We start from the raw sequence: 27,263 nt of genomic DNA, 5'->3' as shown, positions 1-27,263 counted from the left end.
CTTCCTTTTCTAGACCCAGTCCAAAATGTGGTGCAGGTCTTGGAGAAGCAGTACTTGGAAGAGAAGCAGAGTGCTCTTGAGGAGCAGAGGTTGATGTATGAGCGTGAGCTCGAGCAGCTCAGGCAGCAGCTTTCTCCAGAAAGGCAGCATCAGCACGGCAGTGACCGGCTCTCATATACAGCTCAGACTGCCCAGCAAAAAGTAAACATCTGGACAGAAGAGAGGTGAGAATACAGGAGTTAAAACCAAAATGAATGAGAAATACAAAGGAGAGGGCTTAGGGGATAGGAGGACAAGGTGATCCATCTATCTGGAAACAATCAACATTTTGGCTCATCGTTAAACTGCAGTATCAGACCTCTCTTCAACCCAGTTAAATCCCACTTTTATTTCATTTAGAGCTAGATTCTGACTTCTGCAGTATGGGGCTTCCCATTGGTTTGATTTGGTGTCTCACATGCACCTTTGAGAGCAGAATTTTGCCCTGCGTGGTGTGGTGACTTTTATTTTTCTCCCAATGAACTCTTCATAGAGCAGTTCAGATGCTATGCAAGTGTTAAATTCATACAGTTTTAACACTCCCTACATGTGTTGCTGACAGATTACTTGAGGGAGGGAGGGAAGGGACAAATATGTAAGATCAAACTTTGTCAAATATTACTGTGCCATCAATGTTACCCAACACTATGAAAACAGTCCATGCCCCATGAATCTAACAATGTGTATCAAGCACAGTCAAAATTCAGAAACACAGGACATGCACAAAAAATTAAAGGTTTACTCTCATGTTGTGCAAACTTTTAAAAATAAATAAATCTATTTTTAGAACACTGTTGTTGAAAGGCCTCACACAAAATGTGCATTTTGAGAAATGATTTTGAGTAAAGGCAGATTGTTTAGTGTGCAAGGGAAACATAGGAGTTCCAGTCATAAGGGATGGTGTGGAAAAACACAGACAAAGCATGGGTGAAAGATTCACAAGGGACTTTTGGGAGGGAGATTTGAAAGGAGAGCTTAAGAAGTCAGAGAGGGAGTAGGAGGAGGAAAAAAAATGAGCTGAGTTTAGGAAAGGGTAGGGATGTATATTGAAGATGACAGAAGCTTATTGATGTAGGAGGTGAGAGGAAGCTATTGGACTCACAGAGGGGAGTGATATGGTCAGAGCAGAGGGAGAGGAATAAGATTTTCAGCAGCTGCATTTTGTTGTAAACAAAGTAATATTCTGTTCTTGGTTCTATGATTTGTCCAATAGAAGGAGTGACTAAATGGACTACTAGTTTTTTGTCCAACTCTGTTTTCTGTGAATGTTTATTTGCATTGTACAACAGAGACTTCATTGTTCACTCATCTCTTTTTTTATAAATGGTGACTTTGAGCACTCCTTTCTATCTTGATGTATTTCCACTTCCTCCATAAAAAGTCAATGTAAAACAAAAGTCTAAACAGAGTAAGCCAAAATTGTCTTGCCTCATTCAGACCCAGAATGTAGGAAACAGAAAATAGAATCAAGATCTAGTTCTGTAAAATTATGCATTTTGTGTTAGTTTTTGTGCAGCCTTACTTTCAGCATTCACAAATTCTGCCAAACTGGGCTTGAAAAAAATCTGCTCGTCTATGTACCAGTGATGACTAGAAAGATTTCACAGGCAAGGAGGGAAAACTGTAGTATTTCAGTTTTAATTAAAAATAGTTTCTAGCTCTTAAAGATGTAAAGAGAACCATCCTAATGTGAACTGAATGCAAAATGATGCAGTCTCATCTTCCTGAGTTTGCAGACAGAGCTCTTGTACTTTTATAACTTCTTGCAGCTTTGCCAAGTAGCAGATTGAAATGAATAGGCCTCTGGTTGGATTCATTGTTGTTCTTCATAACTGCCTTGTGAACAGTAGTGAAGCTGTCAAAAAATCACATAATTGATATGGTACCACTGCCTGGGAAAGGCTGTGAGCAGCAGCATAGGTATGAACTGGAGTCACTCACAAGGGAAGGCCACTCACAAAATAGGTGGCTGGGGTAGAGTAGTAGAGGCATTCCCCTCCCACCCACCCCTTTCTTACCCTTTACAGCAGCCAGAATGCTCTGGAGCATGAGAATGGACAGAAAACTAGGATGAATGATGATATCCTCTATCTTCAGGCTGATATGAAGAGATGAAGCCCCCAAGCAAGAAATGTAGTGGCCATGCCATCACTCACCCTCTGTACAGCAACTGTTAGGGGAGTTTGGGAGGAATGGGCCTTCAAACAAGAATGTTGTCCTTGGATTTCACTGATGAGTATCCCACCCTCATAGTTGAGGTCTCTAGGTCCTACTGAAACATAAAAACACCACCACCATCCATAGCTGCTATGCATCCAATAAAATTTTGGAGTCCTATCAAATTATTTTAATGAATAAAAGCAGAGATTAAAGTAAGACGGTCCGGTCTGGTACAGCGTACTGGCAAGAGCTGACCGGCTTCCCCAGGCGGGCGATTTAAAGGGCCCGGGGCTCTCTGCAGTGGCAGGAGCCCTGGGCCCTTTAAATCCCCACGGGAGCCCTGCCGCTGCTACCCAGGGGCTCCGGCAGCCGGGCTCAGGGGGTGATTTAAAGGGCCTGGGGCTCCCCGCCGCCAGAGCCCTGGGCCCTTTAAATCACTGCCCGAGCCCGGCTGCCAGAGCCCCAGGGTAGCGGCAGCAGGGCTCCGTCGGCAATTTAAAGGACTCAGAGCTCCACTGCAGTAGCAGCAGCCAGAGCCCTTTAAATCGCCCCAGGGCTCCCAGCTGCCTGTGCAGCTGGTAGCTCTGGGGGTGATTTAAAGGCCCTGGGGCTCACAGCCACAGCTGGGGCTCACAGCCGGAGCCCCGGGGCCTTCAAATCTTGATTTAACGGCCCCGCCTCTTCTGGTTGAGGCCACGCCCCTGCCCAGGACTCCGGCGTACCAGTAAGTCCTTTAACTTACTTTCACCCCTGAGTAAAAGGTATCCTGTAAGAAATAGTGAACATTTCTAGTCCTGCAGAATATTGTCTTAGATTTAATTTTTTCAGCTCTAAAGGAGGTTCGGGCTTCTGAAGAGGGGAGAAATGGTCCATGTACTGGAAAGAGAAATCAAAAGAAGTCTGTGGGGAATTTCTAGTGTTAATTAGGCAGTGAAGGCAGGATAGTATTTTGAGGGGGAAGAGGACATCTGCTGAGCACGAGATGGGAAGTATGGAAAACATATTTCATATTCTAGGGCACAACACCATCTGTTCAGTTTGAAGGGCAAGGTGCAGCAGACCTTAGTGACTGGACTTGCATGGAATGTGACTGGTGTGTATTATAGTGGCACTTTCCAAGTGCCACTATAGTTAAGAGTTAGCTGCTGTTCGTTTTAAAACCAATGCCTTTCCAGACTCGATATCTAGATGGATATTTGCTTTCATTTGTATCCAAATGGAACTTGGCATACACACTTTGTATAGGAAAAATACAAAAATCCCATCTAAAACTTATTTTGTTCACTTCAGTTTCTGTGGTGTGTTTTTGTGGTGCTGCCCTAAGTGCATTCCCACAACTACACAAAGAAAAAAAAGAATTAAAATATACAAAAAATAATGAAAACTCCCTAAACTAATACTTGGCTGAGGTAACAGCCCCACCTAGCTACGCTATGCTTGTCACCCATTCCTTCCCCAAAAACCTGAGGAAAAGAGATTGGCTTTGTCACATTCCCAGAAAGTTGTTAAATTCAGGCTCTACTTGGACCAAGAAAGGGAGCCAAGGACTCCTCCTGGAAAGAGTCTTGTCATCACCCTCCCTCCCTTTTTAAATTAGTAACCTGTTAGCTTGAGTATATCTGCTGATCTCACATGCGGAAGCATCACACAGGGAGAAAAAGGTGGGGGGTGTATTTCATATAGCCAGATCCTGTGCCATTTAGAGCATTTATAGATCAAAAACACATTCAATTCCACATGGAAGCCAGCAGTATGACAGAGCTCACGTGTAACTTGCTCTCGGAACAGAGCACTGCTTAGTGAATAAGTAGCTGCTCTAGCTTCAGCTTCCAGGTGATCCCACACTATGTCTCTTGGTAGAATGCATTATTGCCATCTAATCTCAAATTGCTGGTGGCATGGATAACAGTAGTAAGAGGGATGGGGAAAGGAGTTTCCCTCTTTGCCCCAGAACAAGTGGCGGGGGGAATAGGAGCTGGAGGAGGAGAGGAAGCAGGCTTGGACCCAGCTGCTGCCTGAGTATCTGGCCTCTAACAAGGCCCCACTTGTATTGCAGAACTGAGCCAGATAGGAAATAGGCACTAAGCTGGGTACTTTAGAATACTAAAGACCCCACAAAACAGGCCTCCTCGCCAATGGTCTTATCCCTTTCTGTTCAACATGTACATAATTTTGTGTTACCTTGCATGAGAGAGCCTTCAGGGCAGAAGAACAATTGCTCAGAACTACTGTCTGGAACGCCTCTCAAAGAAGAAAAGTGTAGCCACTCAAGAGCAGTTCCTGCTAGGGACTACAGGCATGACAACAATACGGCATGGTCTGCGTATTTAAGGCATCTGACAGATCTACATGCCCCACAGAACAAGCTTGCCACTCCTCCCAAACTTGTCTCTAATCCTATATAATTGATTTCTGTAGGATTTTGTGTGTGTGTGTGTGTGTGTGGAGTCCTGGGGACTAAGGAATCTGAGGTTTAATTATGGGTTTTATGCAAGAAATTATGGGATACAATATACTCCCTTGTAAGTGCTGCTGTGCATCTGGGATCCTATGTGCAGATGCCTAAAACAAGGCAGAAATGATTGGGCTTCTCTCTCTATTACCCAAAGAATAAACATGTAAAACTAAAAAAATTAATGTTGGGGATCCTGCATGAGGCAAGTCTAGACTTGCATCATAGGGAGGAGCACCATATGCCGGTTGTTGCTGCCAGTTTTCATATTAGATTAGGTTTGTTCAAACAGGTTTGGGAACCCTTTTTGGAATTCATACAAAGGGTGTTAACCTGCACACAGTGCTCCAGTTGTTAATTTGTGCAAGTATTTTTTTAATTATAGGGTGCATTTCATATGTGGAACACATGATGTTTTATACTAGGGATGGCTAGTACAGTGGGCCATGGAATACTACAGCACAGCAGGGCCCCCCAGCTAGCCTTATCTTTTTAATAAGAAGGTGTGGACACAGGTTGTAGGTTCCAGCATGTAGTTTGTATAAAGATGAAGCATCACATGCTGGGGCTGGTAGTCTTTGGGGGCCACACCTCCAGATTAAAGGGAAAGACAGATGCAGTGTGTTTTATTGCGTCAAAATTAGGAGCAGCCTTCAGGCTCCTAGCAAATTACCAGTATAGCTGTTCCTCTGTAAATGTGACTTTTAGTTGGGAAAGGTTTGGGTTTAATTGCTCTGGGCTTTCCTTCGTAGCTGTATGTTTATTTCATATGCTAAGATTTTTCTCAATAAAATGATGTATAAGGCACATTTAGTGTTAGTACGCCATTTCTTTGCAGATTTGTTTAAGAAAAAAAGGACTTGACTAGCCATTCCGTTTGTGACCTTCCAATAATAAAAATAGGTTTCCTTCTATTTTTCATGTTCCCTGCTGCACTACAGGGATGAATTGTTCCGGCAGAGCCTGGCTAAACTTCGAGAGCAAATAGTAAAGGCCAACACACTGGTGAGAGAAGCAAACTTCTTAGCAGAAGAAATGAACAAGCTAACTGATTATCAAGTGACACTTCAGATCCCTGCTGCAAACCTCAGTGCCAACAGAAAGGTAAAAAGAGCTGATCTCTGAAAGAGGGAATTATCTTATTATCCTGGCCATGCAGGAAGAAAGATGAGATGCAGTGTTCATTGTTTAATTAGGCCGCAGTTTTACTCACCTAACATCTGAGAATACCTGACAATCAGTTGTACAGTACAGGTCATCATTCTTTGTTAATAATTTCCATTTATCTGGGAGTGCTGCTGTCAGCCCTCACCTTTCCCAACCCACTCCCAGCCAGCCCGTTGTTGGGACCCTAAAGCCCTCCTCTTGTATGAGAGTTAAGGAGGACTGGAAAAGGGGGATGGAGTTGGCTCTCCACTGTATCAGCCCCCCTCCCCCCCCCTTTTTTTTTTCAGGCTTCCTTAGGGGATTCTTCCCCCTAAATCTACTTCAGCTCCTGTTTATCAGTGAACTGTATCCTCTGTGTAACAAGTACCTGCTAGTACTGAGTTTCAGGATCTTGACTGGTGCTGTTGATTAATCTCACGCGATTAACTCAAAAAATTTAGTTGCAATTAATCTCAGTTTTAATTGCCTTGTTAAACAATACAATACCAATTGAAATGTATTAAATATTTTGGAAGTTTTTTAACATTTTCAAATATATCTTGTATTCTGTGTTGTAATTGAAATCAAAGTGTATATTTTAATTACAAATATTTGCACTGTAAAAATGATAAACAAAAGTAATAGTATTTTTCAATTCACTTCATACAAGTACTGTAGTGCAATATTTTTATCACGAAAGTGCAGCTTACAAACGTAGATTTTTTTTGTTACATAACTGCACACAAAGACAAAACGATGTAAAACTTCAGAGCCTACAAGTCCACTCAGTCCTACTTCTTGTTCAGCCAATCGCTAAGACAAACATGTTTGTTTACATTTACAAGACGTAATGCTGCCCACTTCTTGTTAACAATGTCATCAGAAAGTGAGAACAGGCATTTGCATGGGACTTTTGTAGCCGGCGTTGCAAGGTATTTATGTGCCAGATATGCTAAACATTCGTATGCCCCCTCATGCTTTGACCACCATTCCAGAGGACATGCTTCCATGCTGATTACACTCGTTTAAAAAAAAAAATGTGTTAATTAAATTTGAGATTGAACTCCTTGGGGGAGAATTGTATGTCCCCTGCTCTGTTTTACCCACATTCTGCCATATATTTCATGTTATAGCAGTCTCGGATGACGAGACAGCACATGTTGTTCATTTTAAGAACACTTTCACTGCAGAGTTCACAAAACACAAAGAAGGTACCAATGTGAGATTTCTAAAGATAGCTACAGCACTCGACCCAGGGTTTAAGAATCTGAAGTGCCTTCCAAAATCTGAGAGGGACAAGGTGTGGAGCATGCTTTCAGAAGTCTTAAGAGCAACAGTCTGATGTGGAAACTACAGAACCCAAACCACCAAAAAAGAAAATCAACCTTCTGCTGGTGGCATCTGACTCAGATAATGAAAATGAATATGCATTAGTCCGCACTGCTTTGGCTTGTTATTGAGCAGAACCTGTCGTCAGCATGGATGCATGTCCTATGGAATGATGGTTGAAGCATGAAGGGACATACGAATCTTTAGCACATTCTGTAATTGTTTAACAGTGCGATTAATCGTGATTAGTTTTTTTAATCGCTGGACAACTCTAATCTTGACCTAATATCCTTTCCTACCTCACTGGGTCCCTCTCTTGCTGTGGGGAAGGCCTACTACAACCCCATGGGAGAGAACGTGGGTACCGCGGATATTGTGATTGGGGGAGAGAGAGTGAGTTCTTTCTGGAATGCATGAGTATAGGTACCCTCCCCTTCCTCCAGTGCACATGGTGAGTCAATGCCACTATCTGCTCTGGCCACTTCCTGGTCCCCCCAGGTTGGCTCTGGTAGGTCTGTTGCTCTAGCCCCTCCCTCGTACCCCAGATGCAGTTAGGACCCATAAAGTAGTGCTGTCCTCTTTTTTTTTTTTTTTTTTTCGTGCTGCTCAGGCAGAGTCACCACATTCAATTGTGGTGAGCACACTTTCATTTAAAAAGGAGGACATTAGCATGTTTGGATCCAAAACTTAGTCATTAAAGTTAATAGTAGGTGGAGCATGGACATTTACTGCTTAATATGTGGAGAGTAAATAGTTTTCAAAATAAGAAAGCAACATTAAGTATAGCTCCTATAACTTTCTTTTACAAGTATCCTTCCATCCATGCATGCACATCATGGGAGCTGATGACACTTGTTTTGTTTTCTTGCTGTGCAACCTAAGTAGAGTTCCTTGCTTTTTAAATTCAAATTGAGACGATTTAAAAAAAACAACACTTTTTTGGCCTATGTGATATTGTGTTTACAAAACTTAAAATAACCTATTTAGTCTTTTCAGAGGCTTATTGACTTTTGAGATATATAGTAAAATCTACTGCTGTCAGTTAGGATATTACTATCCATTATCACGTGAATTTGTGAGAGATTGTTCTTATTTAACATGTTTACATAAAAAATAAGTTATTTGAGAAAGACAAAGGGAAATAGCCACTGGATCTTCACAGCATTACATGCTGAGTTAGAGGGCAGAGATGGGGTGGCTGGAATATAAAAGGGAGCCATGTACTCTGCATTTTAGTACTCTTTGAGAATATAATTTGAGTGAGGAGTTTAAATATTTTGAAATATGAATTTCTGTGCAGTCAATAATTCTTCTTCTCTGACTCAGAGGGGGGCAATAGTAAGTGAGCCGGCTATTCAAGTACGAAGAAAAGAAAAAGGTACTCAGGTGTGGACTATTGAGAAACTGGAGAACAAATTGATTGACATGAGAGACCTATACCAAGAATGGAAGGAAAAAGTTCCTGAGGTATTTAAAATACATTTTAAAAATGTCAAAATGTGTGTATGTTAGTATATATCTCTATCTATATCTTTACAGGTTCAGTACAAAGAATGTAAATACTGTATGTGTACATAAACCGGCATGTACAAATACTGTACTTTGGTGAAGAAGAATTTTCTGCATGAGTTGTTGATGGAATTGTGAACAATACTGAAATGCACAGTGTACATTACAATGCAGAATAAAGAATAGGCTCCTCATTCTGCCCTCATATACGCACTTTACACTTTTATTGACATAATTCTAATTAACATTACACCAGTGGAATTGGCACAAGTATTTGAGAACAGAATTTGGTCCTAGAACTTAAAATTTGCTACACTTTCCCTTGTGTATTTTTTGTACATGTTAACTTCAAAGCCCTAAATAGAGTTAGTATTTGCTGAGAATTAAAATATCAAGTTGGCCATAAGTGTAAAAATATTCATAATGCTTATGCATAAATATCATGCCTATATATAATCATATTTGTCCATGGCTCATTATGCCTTGCAAGAGAATGAAATAGGATTTGGTTGTTCAAGAGTGTACCCTTTAAATTGCCAGGTAGGAATGCATCAGCAGCATGCTATCACATGGCTGATATGGGGAGCTCAAATTATTCTGACTTCTGCAGCCTACATGGAGCATTATTCTCACAACAGTTTGAGCAATCACTTGGCTTCTGTGTGCATTATTGCTTCTTTGGACATCATGATAAGAAACTCTTTCAAATCATGTTTGTATTGTGGGTCTGATCCTGCACACATTGAAGTCAATGGACCGTTGATTTCAGTGAGCACAGGAGCGCTAAAAAGTACATTCCTGAGTATTAAAAGTACATATCTTGGTTGTACTAGTCTATTTTCTTGGGCATGAATTATCTTTCCTGGAAGTACGTATGTAGTGCCCTATATGCTATTACAGTATTATTGTGGTTCAAATGTTTGTGTTTGGAAAGGGAGGGGAAGAGGCAGGCAAAGAGGAGGAGCAGGATGCAGCGTGCTCATGCGTCCCCAGAGCAGTATACATCTCTGTGGGGATTCCTAGCAAGATACTTTGAGGCAGAGCCAGATGATCTGCTGTCATGCATGGGATGTTTGTATTTAAAAAATTATGGAGATTATTTCAGCCATGTAGCAGTAAGGAAGCAGCTCCAGGCCTGTGGGGGAGATTCCTCCTTGAGTGCTCCCCTAACACCTCTTGCACTTGCAGTGTTCCCCAACATCCAGCCCCTATATCTAGCTGGGTATTGAATAATTTGGTTCTTTAAAAAGAAAGACCAGTTTCAGATGAGATATAAGGAGGTGCAACTCCTTGAAGTCCCTGGAATTGCACCGACTTAGAACAGGGTCTGAATTTGGCTGAAGCTCTTTCAAAACGTAGGTCATATTTTATTATTTGTATGAGTGAAATTAAAGGCATTACATGATCCCCATCCAAAGATCTTATTTGAATATTGTGATGAGCTTCACATCTAAATTTAGGTGTGATGTGATGACAGAGAGAAACATCAGTGGGGTGGGGTGACTAAGGATAAAGGTCACAGAATAAAGAATATATGTTTATTCAATGTTGGTTTGTGTACATTTTGATGGTTCCACTAAGTTTACAACTTTTAAAAAGTAATTAATGTACCTTCTTAAAAAATCCAAAACAGATAAGGAAGCTCATTGGTAAAAAAGGTGACCCTTTCTATGAAGCACAAGAAAACCATATCTTAATTGGAGTAGCAAATGTCTTTTTGGAGTGCCTTTTCTATGATGTTAAACTTCAATATGCAGTGCCGATCATCAGCCAGCAGGGGGAGGTAAGGCTAAATAGAATCTTAATGTATTGGTAATGTATAATGTATTGCAAGTGGAAAGAGGGAATGGAATTAGTTCTAGGTTTGTAACCTGTTTTATGGATAAATATCTCACACTAAAATTTTGACTAACCTAAGTGCTGATTTTTTTATTTTTATAATGTTGAGTCTTTTTTGTACCTTTAAATATCCAATCAGCAAAAAACTTCATTTTATGGCTAAGAAAATTTGTTTGACTAAAAACATAAAATGCATGTTGTGGTGGTAATTTGGCAGACAAGTAATAAAAGGTCAGAGATTAAGGCGCCTCAGCTTTATGCACAAATTTCTTTCACCCCAATTAAAGTTCAGCCACAAATCCACTGCAGTAATGACCCCAAGTACTTTTACTTTGAATTTAATTGAATTGTGTGAATTGAAAAGTGAAAAGTTGAATAGTGGGATAAATGTATCATGCATTCATTTCCTCCATAGTCTCTCCCTTTTATTTTTCCCTATGGAAATCCACATTTCTATTCTGCGAGTTACTTCACTCCACCTAGAGAGAGACACCCTATTCAGTGTTTAAAGTGCAATGGCATTTCAATTCCACTGCTTGTTGCCTGCTCCCCTTCTCTCCCCTTGGAAATTGGATATTATACAATGTTCTAATGTTCTTAAAGCATAAGTACTTAGTATTTGTGCTTCAGGTTGCAGGACGGCTGCATGTTGAAGTGATGCGAGTCACTGGTGTTGTTCCAGAACGTGTGGCAGAAGGGGATGACTCTTCTGAGAACTCCAGTGAGAGCGGAAGCCTGGAAATCATGGACAGCAATGGAGAAATTATTCACAGAGCAAAAAAGCTCACTTGCAGGGTAAGTAGGAGACAATCTGTTAGTTGAGGCATTTTTTTTAAAAACAAATGTATGTTACAATCCAATATAAATATTAAATTTTGCAGGACTTGATTGTTTAGGATGTTGTTAATAGGAAAGAGACTCATCTCTCTCACTCTGATTCGGATGTAGTCCAGATCAGTAGTGATAAAAAATGATTACCATTGAATGACTATGAATTGAGTGGTTTCAGTTCAGTTTCTAGTGGACACAGGTCCTCACCACAAATACTGACATCCCAAGAGACACCCTTCTTGGCAGTCACAGAAGAGGTGATCCTTGCATTTCAGGGTTGATTTGTCAAGTAGAGAAGTTTTTGTGGCTGTTCATGCTGTATGGTTAGAGGCTATTTCAATCTCAGTTGCCATCAGTACAATCCCTTTAATAAATAATTGTGTGTGTATATATAGCTTTAAAATGTAAACTTACATATTCAATTTTGGGAGCCTAGCATTTTACATGATCAAAAATGTGGATATTGGTCTGCAAGTTAAATACTTAAACACTGTGCACACAAATGCATCTGAGTTTTTGCATATGCAAAACTGCAGGCTTCCAGAATAGATGCATGTTTAGAGAGTGGTTTGAGATCTCTTTTGAAAATTTGGTCCTGAATGTTAATTGTCACTTACATGCTTTAGTTTTTAAACAGTCTATAATCACATTACTTTGAGTGTCTGTTTATCTCACCCAGGTAAAAATAAAAGAAGCAACTGGACTACCACTGAATCTGTCTAACTTTGTCTTCTGTCAATACGCATTCTGGGATCAGTGTGAGTCAACTGTAGCAGCACCAGTGGTCGATCCTGATGTGCCATCACCTCAGAGCAAGGAAGCTCAGTTTACAGTGACCTTCTCTCACTGTAAGGTAATTATTTTATTTTAAAACAGCATATCAGGAGGGCAATATGTTTGAGATGAACTATTCAGAGCATGACCCTAAATGGCATCGGGCCGGCGCTTCCACTAGGCGACCCTAGGGCGGCAGGATTTGGGGGGCGGCATTTTGCATTTTGCCGTCCTCGGCGCAATCCCGCAGGCTGGATCCAAAGCCCTGAGGGGCCAGATCCGGCCCGCAGGCCATAGTTTCCACCCCTGATTTAGAGTGTGGTTGAAATGTTCATAACGTTAAAATGTTAGAAACACACATATATGGATTCTTCAGATTTGTCTCAAGTCTTCTCTGCCATCAAGGCCCTGCCTGTGAATCTAAGGCTTCTCATCCAAATTGTTGCCTCTACCATGCAAGCAGAGACCACATTTGCTCTGCCCCCCATTGCAAACAAAATGAGGAGATTTGATTTATTAACTGAATACAGTTCCCCTTCTCTATTTCCAGGACTATGTGGTGAATGTCACAGAGGAATTTCTGGAGTTCATTTCAGAAGGAGCTCTTGCTATTGAGGTGTGGGGTCACAGATGTACTGGCAATGGCAGCTCCATTTGGGAGGTTGATTCTCTTCATGCTAAAACTAGGACACTGAGAGACAGGTATGAATAAGCTACAAGGAATGATTCCATCAGCTTTCCAAAGAGATTAGGGTAAGATACTTGCAGTGTTAGAGAAATTTTGTACTCTTACTGATCTGAATTACAAATGTTGCTTGTTTGGGGTGTCTCTCTCTAGGTGGAGTGAAGTAACTCGCAGAATAGAAATGTGGATTTCCATACAAGAACTAAATGAGATGGGGGAATATACAGCAGTTGAACTCCATCAGGCAAAGGATGTAAACACTGGTGGGATTTTCCAACTTAGGCAGGTACTGAGTCCTTTTCCTGCCCTGTTAACCCACTTTAAGAGTATTCTTAAAACGTTGTTCTTAATTTCTCTCTCGTTCTTCTGGTCACTTGTTCAGGGTCATTCTCGAAGAGTTCAAGTGACAGTGAAGCCTGTACAGCATTCGGGAACACTTCCCCTCATGGTGGAAGCCATTCTTTCTGTCTCTATAGGCTGTGTGACTGCCAGATCAACCAAACTACAGAGGGGGTTGGACAGCTACCAGGTAGGGCAACTGGTTAATGCACTGAGTTAATTATTTGCTTTGCTGTTTGAGAACCTCCTTAAAATAGTTCAAGTTATAAAATCAAAATGGAGGCCCGAGTATTTTAGTATAATCACATCCATACATAATATTCTGTTTCTTTTGCTCACTTTAACAGATGCCAGATATATATGTGTGTGATATGTGCTTATAGGCCCAAGTTTGTTCCTGTTGAGGCCAGTGGCAGAACACCTACTAATGTCATTCAGAGCAGATTTGGGCACACAATACACATTACCTATGTGTGTATATACAAGCATTTAATGTACATATCAGTTCACTATAGAGCCACTAACTTTCCCTTGCCTGTTTACGTTTGCATATATAATACAAGTGCTCAGTCATAATGTTATATCTAAGGACTTGTCAATATTTTGTACAATCCATTATTTTCAGGGGTTCCTATCTCTACCATAATAATGTTGATCTGATTCCTTAATTCCTGCCTACTGTCTAGTGTTACCTGTTCTCTTTAGAAATTTGACTGCTCATTGTCTGTTTAAAAACTTGTGCAGTATGTATAAGAAGCAAAATATATTTGAATTTTTTTTTAAATATACACTAACAACAATGCTCATATCACAGGTGAGATACTAGGATCAAGTAAGAAAATTGAGACCAGTACTTTTATTTATTAACCAATATCATATAACCAAACAAAAACACGTCATTAATTGTATGACTCTGGTGATTAAATTGTATAAATGCTTTGCCTTTGTACCAGTTTGTGTGTGATGGAAATGTTTGGGGTTTTATTGGTATGTGTTTTTTTTGGTGTGCTACTTTGTCAAGAAAAATGCATGTTCTCTGTGTTTTACAAAATTTATTTTCTCCTACCAGAGAGATGATGTTGATGATGGTGATATGGATAGTTATCAGGTATTGCTGCTGTTGCTGTATATCCTGTGGCATGGGGCACAGCTAATGCTAATAGCCAGCAACTTTAAAGTGAATAAGAGTATTGGAGCAAGCAAAAGCAGCTTTAAAAATACATTCTCTGCATTAAAAAGACTGCCTGGGCTATAAAAACATTGCCATTTCAGTATATATTATATTATAATTTACTTTATAATCTTACACTTCACTTCTTCTTTCTATAGTATTTCCAACATTCAGATCTTCTATCTTCCTGTTACTTTAAAAAATAAATAAAGCTTAGCAACTTTAATATTAGTTTCTTACAATAAAAACATGCAACCTTCATTAACATTTACTATCCAGAATGTACATCATAGGTTGTTCTTTAAAAAGCAAACACCTTGTCTTTAGAAAATGTATTACTGTTTGAAAATGCTAATAGAGAGGCAAAGTGGAAGTGCTGTGAAATTAAATATTTTAATGAGAAATTTTGTTTTTTAGGCTATTGAAGTTTAGTTTTTGCTTATCTAAAAAAATAAAAATGTTAGTCTGCATTTTGTATTCTGAGTAGCTTTAGAGATGTTAAAATTTGGAAAGCTAAAAATATGCATCACCAAAAGGTAGCATTTAAAAAGAATGAGAAAAAATGCTAAAAATGGAAATCATATTCCTGATATTTTCCTAGTTGTAAGACTTATATTTGATTTTGGCGCTTGGAAGAAGCAAAACCTTATTCAGGCATAGGTGTTGACATCCCTTAATATAGCATAGTATGTTCTGCAGTAGTCTTCAAAATGTCAGTTTAGGTACTAACTTCCTGCGGGCTGTCTGTGCGCTTCCTGACACCGTGAATCACAGAGAATAGTCCAAGTTTTCCTGTGATGTCATAAAGCATGAATGCATGATAGATTCTGTTTGCATGGGGAAATTTTTATTGCACTGATGGCAGCTAGTAACAGAATTTTATGCAGGTTTAAGGGTATAGTGACCTGTCTGCAGTCTTCAGGAAAACACCTGGCCAATGTATAATACCTATTTTCCCCATTCCACTGCTATTAAACAGTTTGGATGCCACTTCCCTGGTCTTAATACTTACCTGTAAATCACAAATTCTGTATATGAACATCTTAGAAATGTTGACAGCATAAAAATTATACAGCGGCTGGTATAGTTTCAACTTTTCATGCTTTTCCTCTTGTAATTTGAAGCTTGAAAGATACTGACCTTTAATTCCTGGATGGTGTACTGCTTAATCAATGTGCATGATATAAATGAAAGCTTCCTGCATATTAATCATGCAAAAATTTTCAATAGCATTTCTGATCACAAATTATCACATACAGTTGTATGTCCTTTGTAAAGATCAATATGGTATGTTCAGCAAAATATTTTCTCTCCCCATGTTAGGAAGAAGATTTAAACTGTGTGCGAGAAAGGTGGTCTGATGCGCTCATAAAACGCAGGGAGTACTTAGATGAACAGATTAAAAAAATCAGCAATAAGCAAGGTTTGTATCACTTGAAGCTTATACCTATCTCATAGAACTGGAAGGGACCTTGGAGGTCATCGAGTCCAGTCCCCTGCCTTCACTAGCAGGACCAAGTACTGATTTTGCCCCAGATCCCTAAATGGCCCCCTCAAGGATTGAACTCACAACCCTGGGTTTAGCAGGCCAATGCTCAAACCACTGAACTATCTCTTTGTACTTTGTCCCCCTTTCCAAACAGACCTAGTTTCACTTGACATGAACCTTATAATTGTGCTTAGTATGTTGTTTACAGTGCCGGCTTTAGCAAGAGCGGGGCCCGATTCTTGGGGGCGGGGCTTGCTGCAAGCCCCGCCCACAGTACCCGAGCCGCGCGGGGGGGGGGGGGACGGACACGAGCTGCGCCGCGGGGAGGGGGGGGGGGACGGGGACGACCCGAGCCGTGCCGCGGGAGGGGGGACGGGACGGGGACGACCAGAGCCGCGGGGGGGGGGGGGGGGGGGGGGAGGCGCGCCGCGGGGGGGCCGGGGGGAGCCGCGCCGCGCCGTGGGGGCTGCGCCGGGGGGGGGAATCCGGGCCGGAGCCGCTGGGGCCTGCGGAACGGGCCGTGCCTCCCCGGAGCCCTTCTCCCGCCCCCACCCCAGCTTACCTCGTGCTGCCGGCCAGCCCGCCGCTGCTTAGTCTCAGAGTTCCCGCGAATCTTTGATTCGCGGGAAGCAGGGGAGGGGGCGGGGCGTGCAGGGGAGGGGAGGAGGGGGAAGTGAGCTGGGGGCGGGGCGGACAGCTGCAGCGCGGGGCCCTCTTGGCGCGGGGCCCAATTCAGCTGAATCAGCCTAAAGCCGGCCCTGGTTGTTTAGAATAAAAAGGGGTTGTTTTTTTAAAAAGTCACATTAACTTATAGAGGAACTAAAGTTGAAATTTATACAGTAGTTCAGATTTCAGTGTCATAAGTCTGCATAGTGTGATTTATAATCTCGTGATAAACTATAATTTTGTTATAGGGAAATGTGAACTACAAATGCAGTTTAAAATCATACATCTAATATATTGTCTCTTTCACTGTAGAGAAAACGGAGGATGAAATAGAACGGGAAGCACGGCTACTAGAACAGTGGATGGGACTAACAGAAGAGAGGAATGCAGTGCTTGTCCCAGCAGCAGGCAGTGGCATCCCAGGTGCTCCTGCAGATTGGTATGTGTAAATAGAGCTCAAGAACACAAAACCCCAACATCATTTTTTTGTATGTGTGCATAGAAAATTAAGTGATGAAATTTGAGGGTCTGATTCACCACTGTTTGTATTCCAGTGTTACACTAGCATTAATTGGTGTGAAGCTGGAAGAACAGTGGTGAATCAGGCCCAGAATCTGTAATATCCTAATATGAATATAAACTATTCCTCAGTAAATTTCCTGTTTGATGCTTTGCATTGGATACAAAAGGAACTGCATCTCAACTTCCTCCTCCAAGAGCAAAGAACTGTTTGGCAAAATGTAATTGAGCTAACTTGTAGAATGCACAATATATTCAGAATCTGAAGGAAAAGTTGCCTAGCTAACTTGTTATATAGCAACTCTGAGGTAACAATCCTGTAGTTACAATTTGAGCAGTCACGTTAAATCTAAGCACTTGTTTTCAGGTGGTTATAATTCTGAAAACTACCCGTAGGTTGAAATCTTTCATATGTCTATTTTGTTGGCTCAAAGACAAATTATAGAAAACTTTATAAAATTCCACTTTGCCTTTTTTAAATGTTTGGACCAATTTAAAAAGGTTTTGTTCCCAACTCAAACACACATGCAACTTTCAGAGGCCTTTATTTGTACTCAAATAATTAAAACTGGCTTTAAGGAAAAAAACCCAAACCAAAATCAAACCTGGCTTATATGTAGTCCCCACTTCTTAAGTTGGGAAAAACTTGGCTAAGAGTAGTTGTTCTATTTGACTGAAAATAGTGTACAATGCCAGGTAGGCAGTCCTTCGTTAGCAGGAGGCTGGATTAGATTATCTAGTAGATTTTTTTTTCCTATCTCTGATTTCTAAGTTCCTGTGACTTTTCCTTCTCAATTTAGATAGTGTACCATTTAGCCAAAAATATACACATTGATATAAATGCTATGGCATTTAATTTCAGTGTTTAGTTACACAGACACTTACTTGAAAGTCTGTTCACCTATGTGTATGAGACAATTGAAATAAACAAGTAGTGTTTTATTTTAATGTACTATGATTTGACCTCTTTTTTTTAAAAAGAAAAGGATGAGTTAATTCTACGTGGAGAAAAACTATATCAATTCAATGACATGGCTGAAAATGTGTATGCACAGAACAAGTCATTTAAAGATGAGGTTCCCATAACAGTTTAAATGTGCCACATGACCATGATGAATGTTTTTATTTAAGCTATACATATAGTCATATATACAGGAATACAATGTCTATAATAGGTGGGTGAATTACTATGGGTACTATAACTTTGAGTATCCTAACTTTTTTTGGTGCAGTTAAATTCTCCACCAAAATGTCTGAAGGTTTTAATCATTGGATGCATTGTAAGTAAATACTGCATGGATAGCTGCCTGTGCGGGTTAGCTTACATATTTATTTTATCATATTGACAGCAGTTTGTTCTTACTTCCAGGACCCCACCTTCAGGAATGGAAACACACATACCTGTCCTTTTCCTTGATTTGAATGGTAAGTTGTACCTGCAGGTTAGGAAATTTCTTTAATGTTGTTTTTACTGAAATAATTGAATTCAGCTCAATAAACTGGTAAATAAAGGAGTGGCCCTGAAAGGCAGGGAAAATAAAAACTTGAATTATGCCTCTGATTCCACTATGTTGTACAACTTTTAGAAGGAAAAATCCTTTTTTTCTGATTTCACAGATTGGTGCAAGTAAGCAGAGAATAACTTTACAACTGGGACCAAATAACAAGGGATTGTAAGAGACCTGAAGGAGATTTTCCTAAAAGATACTTGAGGAAATTTGGTGCATTATAGTGCCCCAAAAAGAAGCAGGGTTTAAACTTAAGATCGACAGCAGATAGGTAAATCTAGTGCAAGTTTCAAAAGGTGCTTCAGTTCTATCTGCAAGAACATATTTCTTTAAAGCACTGATAGAAAATTGTCCATGTGCTATTGAGAAGTTATGTTGTTGTTGTTTTTGCTCTCCTTCTGGTTTAAAAGTAACTATTATTTAAACTGCAAGTTAGTAGCATAATTAAAGAGTTTCATGCATAATACAGAGTATTTGAAACTTCTCCCAGGGAAGTCACCAAGTTCTTCATGTGAAAGGACTACTAAAATTAATTCTTAGTGTTTGTTCTCGAAAGAGATGGCATCTCTTGGCTGAAATTTGTTTTATATCTGAGGGTTTGGGGAAGTTAACAGGTAGGCGACTAAACAAGATGTTTAGGAAGAACTACCTGATTCAGTGGAATATTACAAAACTTGTTTGTCTATGACCCTAATGTAGTCCCATGTGTAAAATCAAATGTCCAGATATCCTAGTATTCTAGTCTCCTAAAGATGCCTTGATACCTCAGCGATGGTTGAGATATGAGAAGCTAGCTGGTTACGATGAATGGATAGATTTAAAAAAAATTCAGAGCCTGCCTGGCACAATATATTAATTCATGAGCCTCTAAAAATCTACTCTGAAATTTTGTTTGGGTCACAAGTGAGAATGAATGTTATGGTCTCAACCTAGTTTTCCCTGGCTCCTTTTGTGGCAAGCTTCCCCACAATTTGGCGTATTAATTATGATTAGCCAACACTTAATACAGTATGAAAGATGTACAAAATCACCTGATAGGCCTTTGTAACAATTCAGGCCTTTATAACAATTCAAACTTCTATTAATTTATATCCTTTGGTGTAGACCTAACTTTTTCATTTGTGTTCTTTGTGTGTTGATTTCATTAGCTGATGACCTCAGTGCCAATGAACAGCTTGTAGGTCCCCATGCATCAGGAGTTAACTCAATACTGCCAAAAGAGCATGGGAGTCAGTTCTTTTATCTGCCGATCATAAAACACAGTGATGATGAGGTAAATTACTAATAAGCCTCCTTCTTGGCAATTGTGACTTACATTCATGCTTGCTTTCTGCTTTGTGTTTTTATTATGTGTTTAATTCTTATGACTAGTTAAGTATCAAATTAATTATAAATGTGTGTTAATTTATTGTTAATGTTAATATTTTTGATGCCAGAGTCATTCTTTCAGTCTTCAGACCATGCAGTTTACTATCCATATTTATAAAACTATAGTCATGCGTTCTATTGCGCTTTTCATTGGAGTAGAGTTGCTAACAAATTCAGTTTCTGGTAATTACATTCTGTAGCCCCAAATTCTTTTATGCAGTTTCATTTGGATGGGATGTTCTTTGTTTCCTGTGCTATATTGATGTGCGATGTCAAACAGCTGCCATATCCTCCCCAGAATTAGCTATATTTCAGTGGTGGATGAAGTGATCCATATTTGATTTTTTCAGTTTAAAGGTGACCTCTAAAACATTAAAAAAATAGGGTTTTTATCTCATGAACAGAAGATATGAAAGTTGTTGATAAAGTTATTTTTAGGTCTCTTTCTGATTTTTATCCTAGAAATACCGTGAACATCTAGTGCATCCTGTATTTTGTAGAAGCTTTCTTTGGGATCTTAGAGAATGTAAATTTTTAGCTCTCATTGCTTAATTTGGAGAAGTGGGGGATATTGAATCTTTTTGGAAAAGACTTTTTAACTGTCTAAAAATCCTTTCCTCTCTGCGTTGCTCAATTTGCACCTCTTGGCTCTTGTCATAATTTCACTTATTCTCTAGTCACTACAATGTCTTCCAAACTAGATATGGCCTTAATTTCTAAAGTAATAAACTGATTATTTTTCCTGTTGTGGGTCATGTCTGTAAAAGGTTTGGGACCATTCAAAGTGAAAGGTGCTATATAAATGTAGATTAAATCTGGAGTTGTACTTGATTTTCACTTGTTCCACCTTCCATGCTATCTCATTTAGGCATATATCCTGAGACCAGTTCCCAGGATGAATAGCTTGGCTGGGTGGTAATGGCGATGCTTACGGAAGGAAAAGGAAAAGATCTTCCACAGGATGGAAGATGCAGAGGCCTTTGTGTGCCCCTCTGCTATGGCCCACTCCAATGCCAATTGAGTTCAATGAGCTTTGGATCAAGTCCCAAGTAAGGGACAACCAGAGGATTCATGTAGCGAATCCTGTGGTCCCTCCCTCCACTTTAACCTGTTGCTTGCAGCTGTGTATAGCTCCCCGGTACACATGGGCTCTGCACTGCACCAGGATCACATGCTCCAATGTGGCCTTTCAGATCCTGACACACCCAGGACACTTCTGTTCCTAAAGTGCCCACTACAGCTATTGTTTTTCTTTCATTAATGGTGTTACTATTTCTTGTTAAATTCAGTTTAAAATTTACCAGAAGTAATTGACATTCATTTTCTTTTTCTCCTTTTACTCCCCTACCCAATTTGTCCACTTAGGTTTCAGCCACTGCTGCTTGGGACTCTTCTGTCCATGATTCAGTGCATTTGAACAGGGTAACACCACAAAATGAGAGGATTTACTTAATAGTGAAGATCACTGTGCAACTTAGTCATCCTGCTGCTATGGAATTAGTACTGCGTAAAAGGATTGCAGCCAATATTTACAACAAGCAGGTAATGGGGTTTATTGGTATGTTCACATCTGCTGATATAGCTCTTCATTTCATTGCTGTCTTGTTCTTGCCCTAGTATTATTCCATTTTGCAAATGGCTTATTTTTCATGGCTCCTAAGCCTCATTTATCTAAAATGGTCTCTTAAATGAGAAGATTTCAGTTAGTGGTGAAAGAACTCACCGTTGATCTAGATTCCACATAGAGCATGGAACAAGATAATACTTTTGCCAACAACCTACAGTATGAAAATTATGGTTGCTATATAAATTAACTGTTAGGAGTCAAAATTATACCTCTTGGAGTATATGGATGCTCCATTGTAGGTGTGTGTGCACCCCCACGCTGTCGATCGGAGAATTTCCGTCCTGCCTGTGCATGCATGGCTCCCTGCCTGCCACAATGCTAGCGAGCATGCGCAAGCATTTATTCGCTGCCTCGGGCAGAAGCACAATCCACAAAAGCGTGGTTGGTGCCAACAGCTAAAACCCAGGTCCAGAGAAAGTGTAGCGATGCGCGATGACTCACCCTGCGGCGCCTCCTGCTGGTCGTCCAGGGAATTAGCTCTCCAGCCTTTGGACCCAGGCGCGCCCTCTGCAGGCCGGTGTCTCACCTTGCCGCTGACCTCCGTGTCCCTCCCAGACTCCGGTTCCCCTTCTGCCGGGGTTCTGCCCCCTGCAGTATCCCACGGTCTCCCCACGGAATCCCCTATCCCCACCTCACCTCAGTCTTTGGCTACTGCCATTCACCATCTAGCCCCCGCTCACTGGGGCAGACCGCAGTATAATTGCCACTCATCATTGGCAAGGAGGGTTTGGACCTGCTGCCTCTGCCTACCTTTGGGCTGCCCTGTTGCAACCCCAGTACCTTTTCAGCCCTTAACATGGCCTGCAGCCTGGGGGTTTTCCAGGCTGGAGCTCCCCAGCTTGTCTGGCCTTTCCCCAGCCCTGCTCCACTTTAGGTACTTGGTTCAGCTTCCCAGCAGCTAGGCCCTTCTCCCTCTAGAGACAGAGAGAGAGACTCTGAATAGCTCCTGGCCCACTGCCCTCTTATAAGGGCCAGCTGGGCTCTGATTGGGGCATGGCCACAGCTGAGGCTGCTTCCCCAATCAGCCTTTCCCCAGCCACAGCCCTCCCCAAGGCTGCTTTTTAACCCCTCTGGGCAGGAGCAGGGTGACCACCCCGCTACAGAAGAACAGAGAGTTACGGCTAAAACTCCTGCTGATGGAGTTGGTCCTTCAATTTCCGGAGTTCCAGAGTGAGATATCACTGCAATCTTCTATGTTGAGGGCAGGTGAATCTAAGGAAATGAGCTACTCATTAAAGACTGATAAGAAGAGGTCTGTGAATCACTGTAGTGAGCCCAGATCAAACCAGAAACATTCTCTGGCTCTATCAGTATCTCCTGTACCAATGGCGTGAAGCCACCTAGAGTCAGTACCCTGGACATGGACAGTAGCGAGCCGACAGAGGCAGTCGGAATGCCCAAAGACCCGATGGGCACAGGCAGAGAGATACCAGTACTGATGGCGTGATAAACATAGACTATCCGCCCCAGGGAAAGCTACATCTATGAGGTCACCAGCACTGATCCTGGTGCTCGTGGCACTGATGGACCATACAACCAGGTCCACATCACCAACTCCCTCAGCGTAAGCTCCTGAGCACCGGCAGCCTTCGGCACTCATACCAGTACCATCTGCACCTGCGGACTACGGGTGTGCATCGGACCTCTCTCGGTATGTGATGCCCCAGACTCACTTCTTCTCAGTACTGGGGCCCTGGTACTGAGCTCGCCAGGAGCAGTGGACACAGTGGCATCTCCACACCTCGCAATGCCTCTTTCCCATTAAGACTCAGATAGCGAGCCAGAGGAACTGGGTTCTCACCAATCATCCTACCCACCATTCAGACCCCAGTCCCACCAAGGATACCAGGGGTGCCACCCCAGCTCTCAACCTCCTTGGTGTGGGCAACCATGGTTCCAGCCATCAGCTCCCTACCCACAGTGGCCATACTGGGACCCCTGGCAGGCCCAGAGACAACAAGCCTCGCAGGCCCCTAGCATGATTTACCAGTGGGTAGAGAGACGTCCTCCTTCAGCAGTGACATCAAGGGCACCAGACCCTCCTGAATTCTTGGAGGAAGAACAGGAAGTGGAGGTGGAAAAGGAAGAGGCTCCTCAAGCCCACCTCTCATTATCCTCACCTGACGAGGCGATGGGTTCCCTGCCTCCCCCCGCCATCTCTGGCAGATGACTAACTCAAAGAGTGACTGAGGCCCTACAAGTGCAACTTGATGGTGTCCAAACCTCATCATAAACTGGTGGACATTCTTCCACCTCCGCCAGGGTAGCCCTCTCTAAGGCGCTCCTAGACCCTGCTAGGGTCATATGGCAGACCCCAGCATCCATCCTGCCGACATGCAAGCAGCCAGACAAAAAGTACTATGTGCCAGTGAAGGCACACAACTTTTATTCACTCATCCGCCTCCAAATTCCATCATAGTGGTCGTGATCAATTCGAGGGGTCGCCAATACCAGTTTAAATCTATGCTATCTGAGATGGGAAGCGCTTGGATCTGTTTGGCAGAAAAACCTATTCTTCCAGTTTCAGGTAGCGAACTATTAGGCCTTACTAGCCAAATATGATTATCAGAACTATGCAAAATTAAACTCCTTTATTGAGCAGCTTCTGGATGCATACAAAGACCAATTCATGGCTATCGTTAACGAAGGCCAGCTAGTGACGAAAATGTCTCTGCAGTGTGCGTTGGATGTGGCCAACATTGCAATGCAATCAATCTCCCCGGTGGTGCTTATGAGGAGGACCTCTTGACTCCATTTGCCCAGCTTCCCTAAGGAGGACCTCCCCTTCGAGGGAATAAAGCTATTTGCTGAGAAGACAGCTGCATCCCTCCACACGCTAAAGGATTCTTGAGCAACTCTGGGATCCCTGGGGGATATACACGCCAGCCTACAAGAGAAAATACAGTCAACCACAGTTCAAGCTGAGATCATTGTAGTACATTCTTCAATACTTGTTGCAGAGATCGTACGTTCAAACAGTCGCGGCCACCACCGCCCTTGTCTCAGCCCTCAATTTCAAAGCGATACTTTTGATGGGTTGTTCGAGGTACTGATAGAATGCTTTCCTTACAGTTGCACGTTGGGAAAACCCCCCTCCTCCTTTTGGAGATCGCCTTTCCCCATTCCGCAGCAGCTGTGAATGGATAACCTCTGACAAGCGGGTGCTGGAAATTGTCCAGAATGGATACGCCATCCACTTCTCCCTTCCCGCTCCCAAAAACCCTTCTCCATCCCTCTTCAAGGACCCTTCTCACGAGATTCTACTACCCCAAGAGGTGAATCATCTCAGCGTACCCACACATCTCAGGGGTAAAGGCTTCTACTCTCGTTACTTCCTGATACCAAAGAAAAAGGGAGATTGGAGACCTATAGTGGACCTCAGAGCACTCAATGGGTATGTCAAAGCCCAGAAATTCAAGATGGTTACGCTGTCGATGATTATCCCAGTGTTAGAAAAAGGAGACTGTTTCTCAGCCCTCGACCTTCAAGATGCATACTTTCCCATTTCTATCCTACTGAGACACAGGTTCACACTAGGCCAGGACCACTACCAGTACAGAGTACTCCCTTTTGGCCTCTCATCGGCCCCACCAGGGTATTCTCCAAGGCCCTTTCGCTAGTAGTGGCCTATCTACGTTCTCAGGTTATTAAGATTTTTCCCTATCTGGACGATTGCCTTCTCAGAACACAATCCTTCACAGAGGTCCAACGAGTCACTCAGACCACACGAGACTGATTTCTAACACTGGGCCTACAAATCAACAAACAAAAATCAACCTTAACACTGGTTCAAAAACTAGAGTTTATAGGTGCCAACTTTGACTCTGTTCAAGTGAGAGTGCTCCTACCACATCACAGATTTCTCAGTCTCTCCTCATCGATAGAGACAATACAGTCCAGCCCTCAAATCTCGGCCAGACACTGCCTTCAGCTTCTGGGACACATGGCTGCGGGCACATCAGTCATTGTTATGGTAGACTACACATGAAGTGCTTCCACGCATGGTTTGCCTCGGTGTACAGACCAAACAGAGACAATATAAACAAGCTCCTGACTGTAGTCAAACAATCCTTAAACTGGTGGAAGGACCCAAAAAAACATTTGCATGGGGATCCCATTCGCTCAGTCTTCCCCATCTCTTCTTCTGACCACCGAGGCATCCCTCATAGGCTGGGGAGCACATCTCGGTGGTCGCACTGTTCGTGGCAAATGGTCCCCATCAGAGACATGTCTCCACATCAATCTGCTAGAGCTCAGAGCAGTCTGAAATTTGTGTGCTCACTTCCTCCTGCTGATCAAGGACACACATTTGAAGGTCATGATGGACAACATGGCCTGTTAGGTACTACATAAACCGGCAAGGAGATACCAGGTCTCATTCCTTATGCACAGAAGCTCTGAAGCTATGGAATTGGTGCATCTCCCACAATGTCCTATTATCAGTGGCCTACCTATCGGGAATACACAACACAACAGCTGACAGTCTCAGTCACAAGTTCCTGCTCTACTGCTAATGGGAAGTAAACCAACCATTCTACACAATATATTCCAGCACTGGGGGTTGCCAGAGATAGACTTGTTCGTTACCTACCAGAACAAGAAATGTGTGTGGTACTGCTCCAGAGTGGGGATCGGACAACACTCTAGGGGAGATGCTCTCCTCCTCCCTTCTTTACGCCTTTCCTTCATTCCCTCTCTTGGTAAAGGACCTGTTGAAGATAAAAAAGGAAAAAGCAAAGGACATTCTGATTGCCCCCACCTGGCCCACACAGACATGGGACCCTTACCTGTCTCAGCTGGTGGTGTGTTCACCGGTGACCCTACCGATCACTCCCTGCCTCCTGTCACAAAACGAGGGTTGCATCCTTTACCCCAATCCATGGGTCCTACATCTCAAAGAGTGGCTCCTTTGTGGTTCCAGCACATAGAGGCATCCTGCTCGGAGGAAGTACGGGAAGTACTATTGCACAGTAGGAAGGGTGCTACTCATTGCACCTACCTACAGAAATGGAAGAGATTCCAGACATGGTGCCAACCTAAGGATGTCACCACTAATTCAGCCACCTTACTGGTGATTCTGGACTATCTGTTACCCTTAAAGAAATTGAGTCTCTCTGTTAGCTTGCTGAAGGTTCACTTGGCAACAATTCAGCAGGTAGAAGGCTACTCAAAGAGGGTTCTAAAAGGCACAGTAAACCTCTTCTCACAACCCAGGACACCCATTCCATAATGGGATCTCAATCTAGTGCTAAAGGGCCTGACTAGACCACCATTCGAACCCATGGCCACTTGTTCGTTAACTCACCTTTCCTCATCACCATCACTTCTGCCAGAAGGATAGGGAAGATAGCAGCTTTGATATCCCCCTTTTACACTCAGACCACACCTGAAGTTCACTCCCAAAATAACTTCTGCATTTCACATGAATCAACTCATTTAGTTCCCAAAATTCTACCCAAAACCTCATATGGATAACAGAGAGACCATCCTCAATACACACAATGTGTGGAGAGCCTTAGCCTTCTAGTTAGGACAAAGGCCTTCAGAAAATCTTTGAGGCTCTTCCTTTCAGTTGTGGATAAGTAAAAGGGTGCAGCGATGTCAGCTCAGAGGCTCTCCATGTGGGTCTCTGGCTATATTAAACTCTACTACCAATTACGGGGGGTAACACACCTATCTTCAGTATGCACGCATTCCACAAGATCAGTGTCCTTGTCGCTTTCCCTCTTTAAGGGTATCCCCATATCAGAGATATGCAGAGCAGCTACATGGGCATCTGCACATACGTTCACAGAATGTTATGCCATTGTGA

General features: G+C 42.2%; 1 protein-coding gene across 7 annotated transcripts in view; it reads left to right on the top strand.

Annotated features, from left to right (window-relative positions):
* The window catches only part of KIF13A (kinesin family member 13A), a 205,976-nt gene that overhangs the window by 154,229 nt on the left and 24,484 nt on the right, over positions 1 to 27,263 (top strand). For 5 of the 7 annotated variants that reach the window (XM_065585080.1, XM_065585081.1, XM_065585077.1 and 2 more), the window contains 15 exons: positions 14 to 224; positions 5,593 to 5,755; positions 8,453 to 8,593; positions 10,269 to 10,418; positions 11,105 to 11,269; positions 11,985 to 12,158; positions 12,630 to 12,781; positions 12,918 to 13,050; positions 13,147 to 13,293; positions 14,173 to 14,211; positions 15,598 to 15,697; positions 16,742 to 16,868; positions 18,318 to 18,373; positions 19,605 to 19,729; positions 21,190 to 21,366. In XM_065585080.1, coding sequence (XP_065441152.1) covers positions 14 to 224; positions 5,593 to 5,755; positions 8,453 to 8,593; positions 10,269 to 10,418; positions 11,105 to 11,269; positions 11,985 to 12,158; positions 12,630 to 12,781; positions 12,918 to 13,050; positions 13,147 to 13,293; positions 14,173 to 14,211; positions 15,598 to 15,697; positions 16,742 to 16,868; positions 18,318 to 18,373; positions 19,605 to 19,729; positions 21,190 to 21,366 — 2,060 coding nt within the window. The remainder of the gene's footprint in view (positions 1 to 13; positions 225 to 5,592; positions 5,756 to 8,452; positions 8,594 to 10,268; positions 10,419 to 11,104; positions 11,270 to 11,984; positions 12,159 to 12,629; positions 12,782 to 12,917; positions 13,051 to 13,146; positions 13,294 to 14,172; positions 14,212 to 15,597; positions 15,698 to 16,741; positions 16,869 to 18,317; positions 18,374 to 19,604; positions 19,730 to 21,189; positions 21,367 to 27,263) is intronic. The other 2 variants (XM_065585082.1, XM_065585078.1) reach the window with 1 other exon arrangement.

This window comes from Chrysemys picta, chromosome 2, assembly GCF_011386835.1.
Source record: "Chrysemys picta bellii isolate R12L10 chromosome 2, ASM1138683v2, whole genome shotgun sequence".
Lineage (NCBI taxonomy): Eukaryota > Metazoa > Chordata > Testudines > Emydidae > Chrysemys > Chrysemys picta.
The sequence above is the reverse complement of the archived record's forward strand: the minus strand, read 5'-3'. Positions and strand labels throughout refer to the sequence as shown.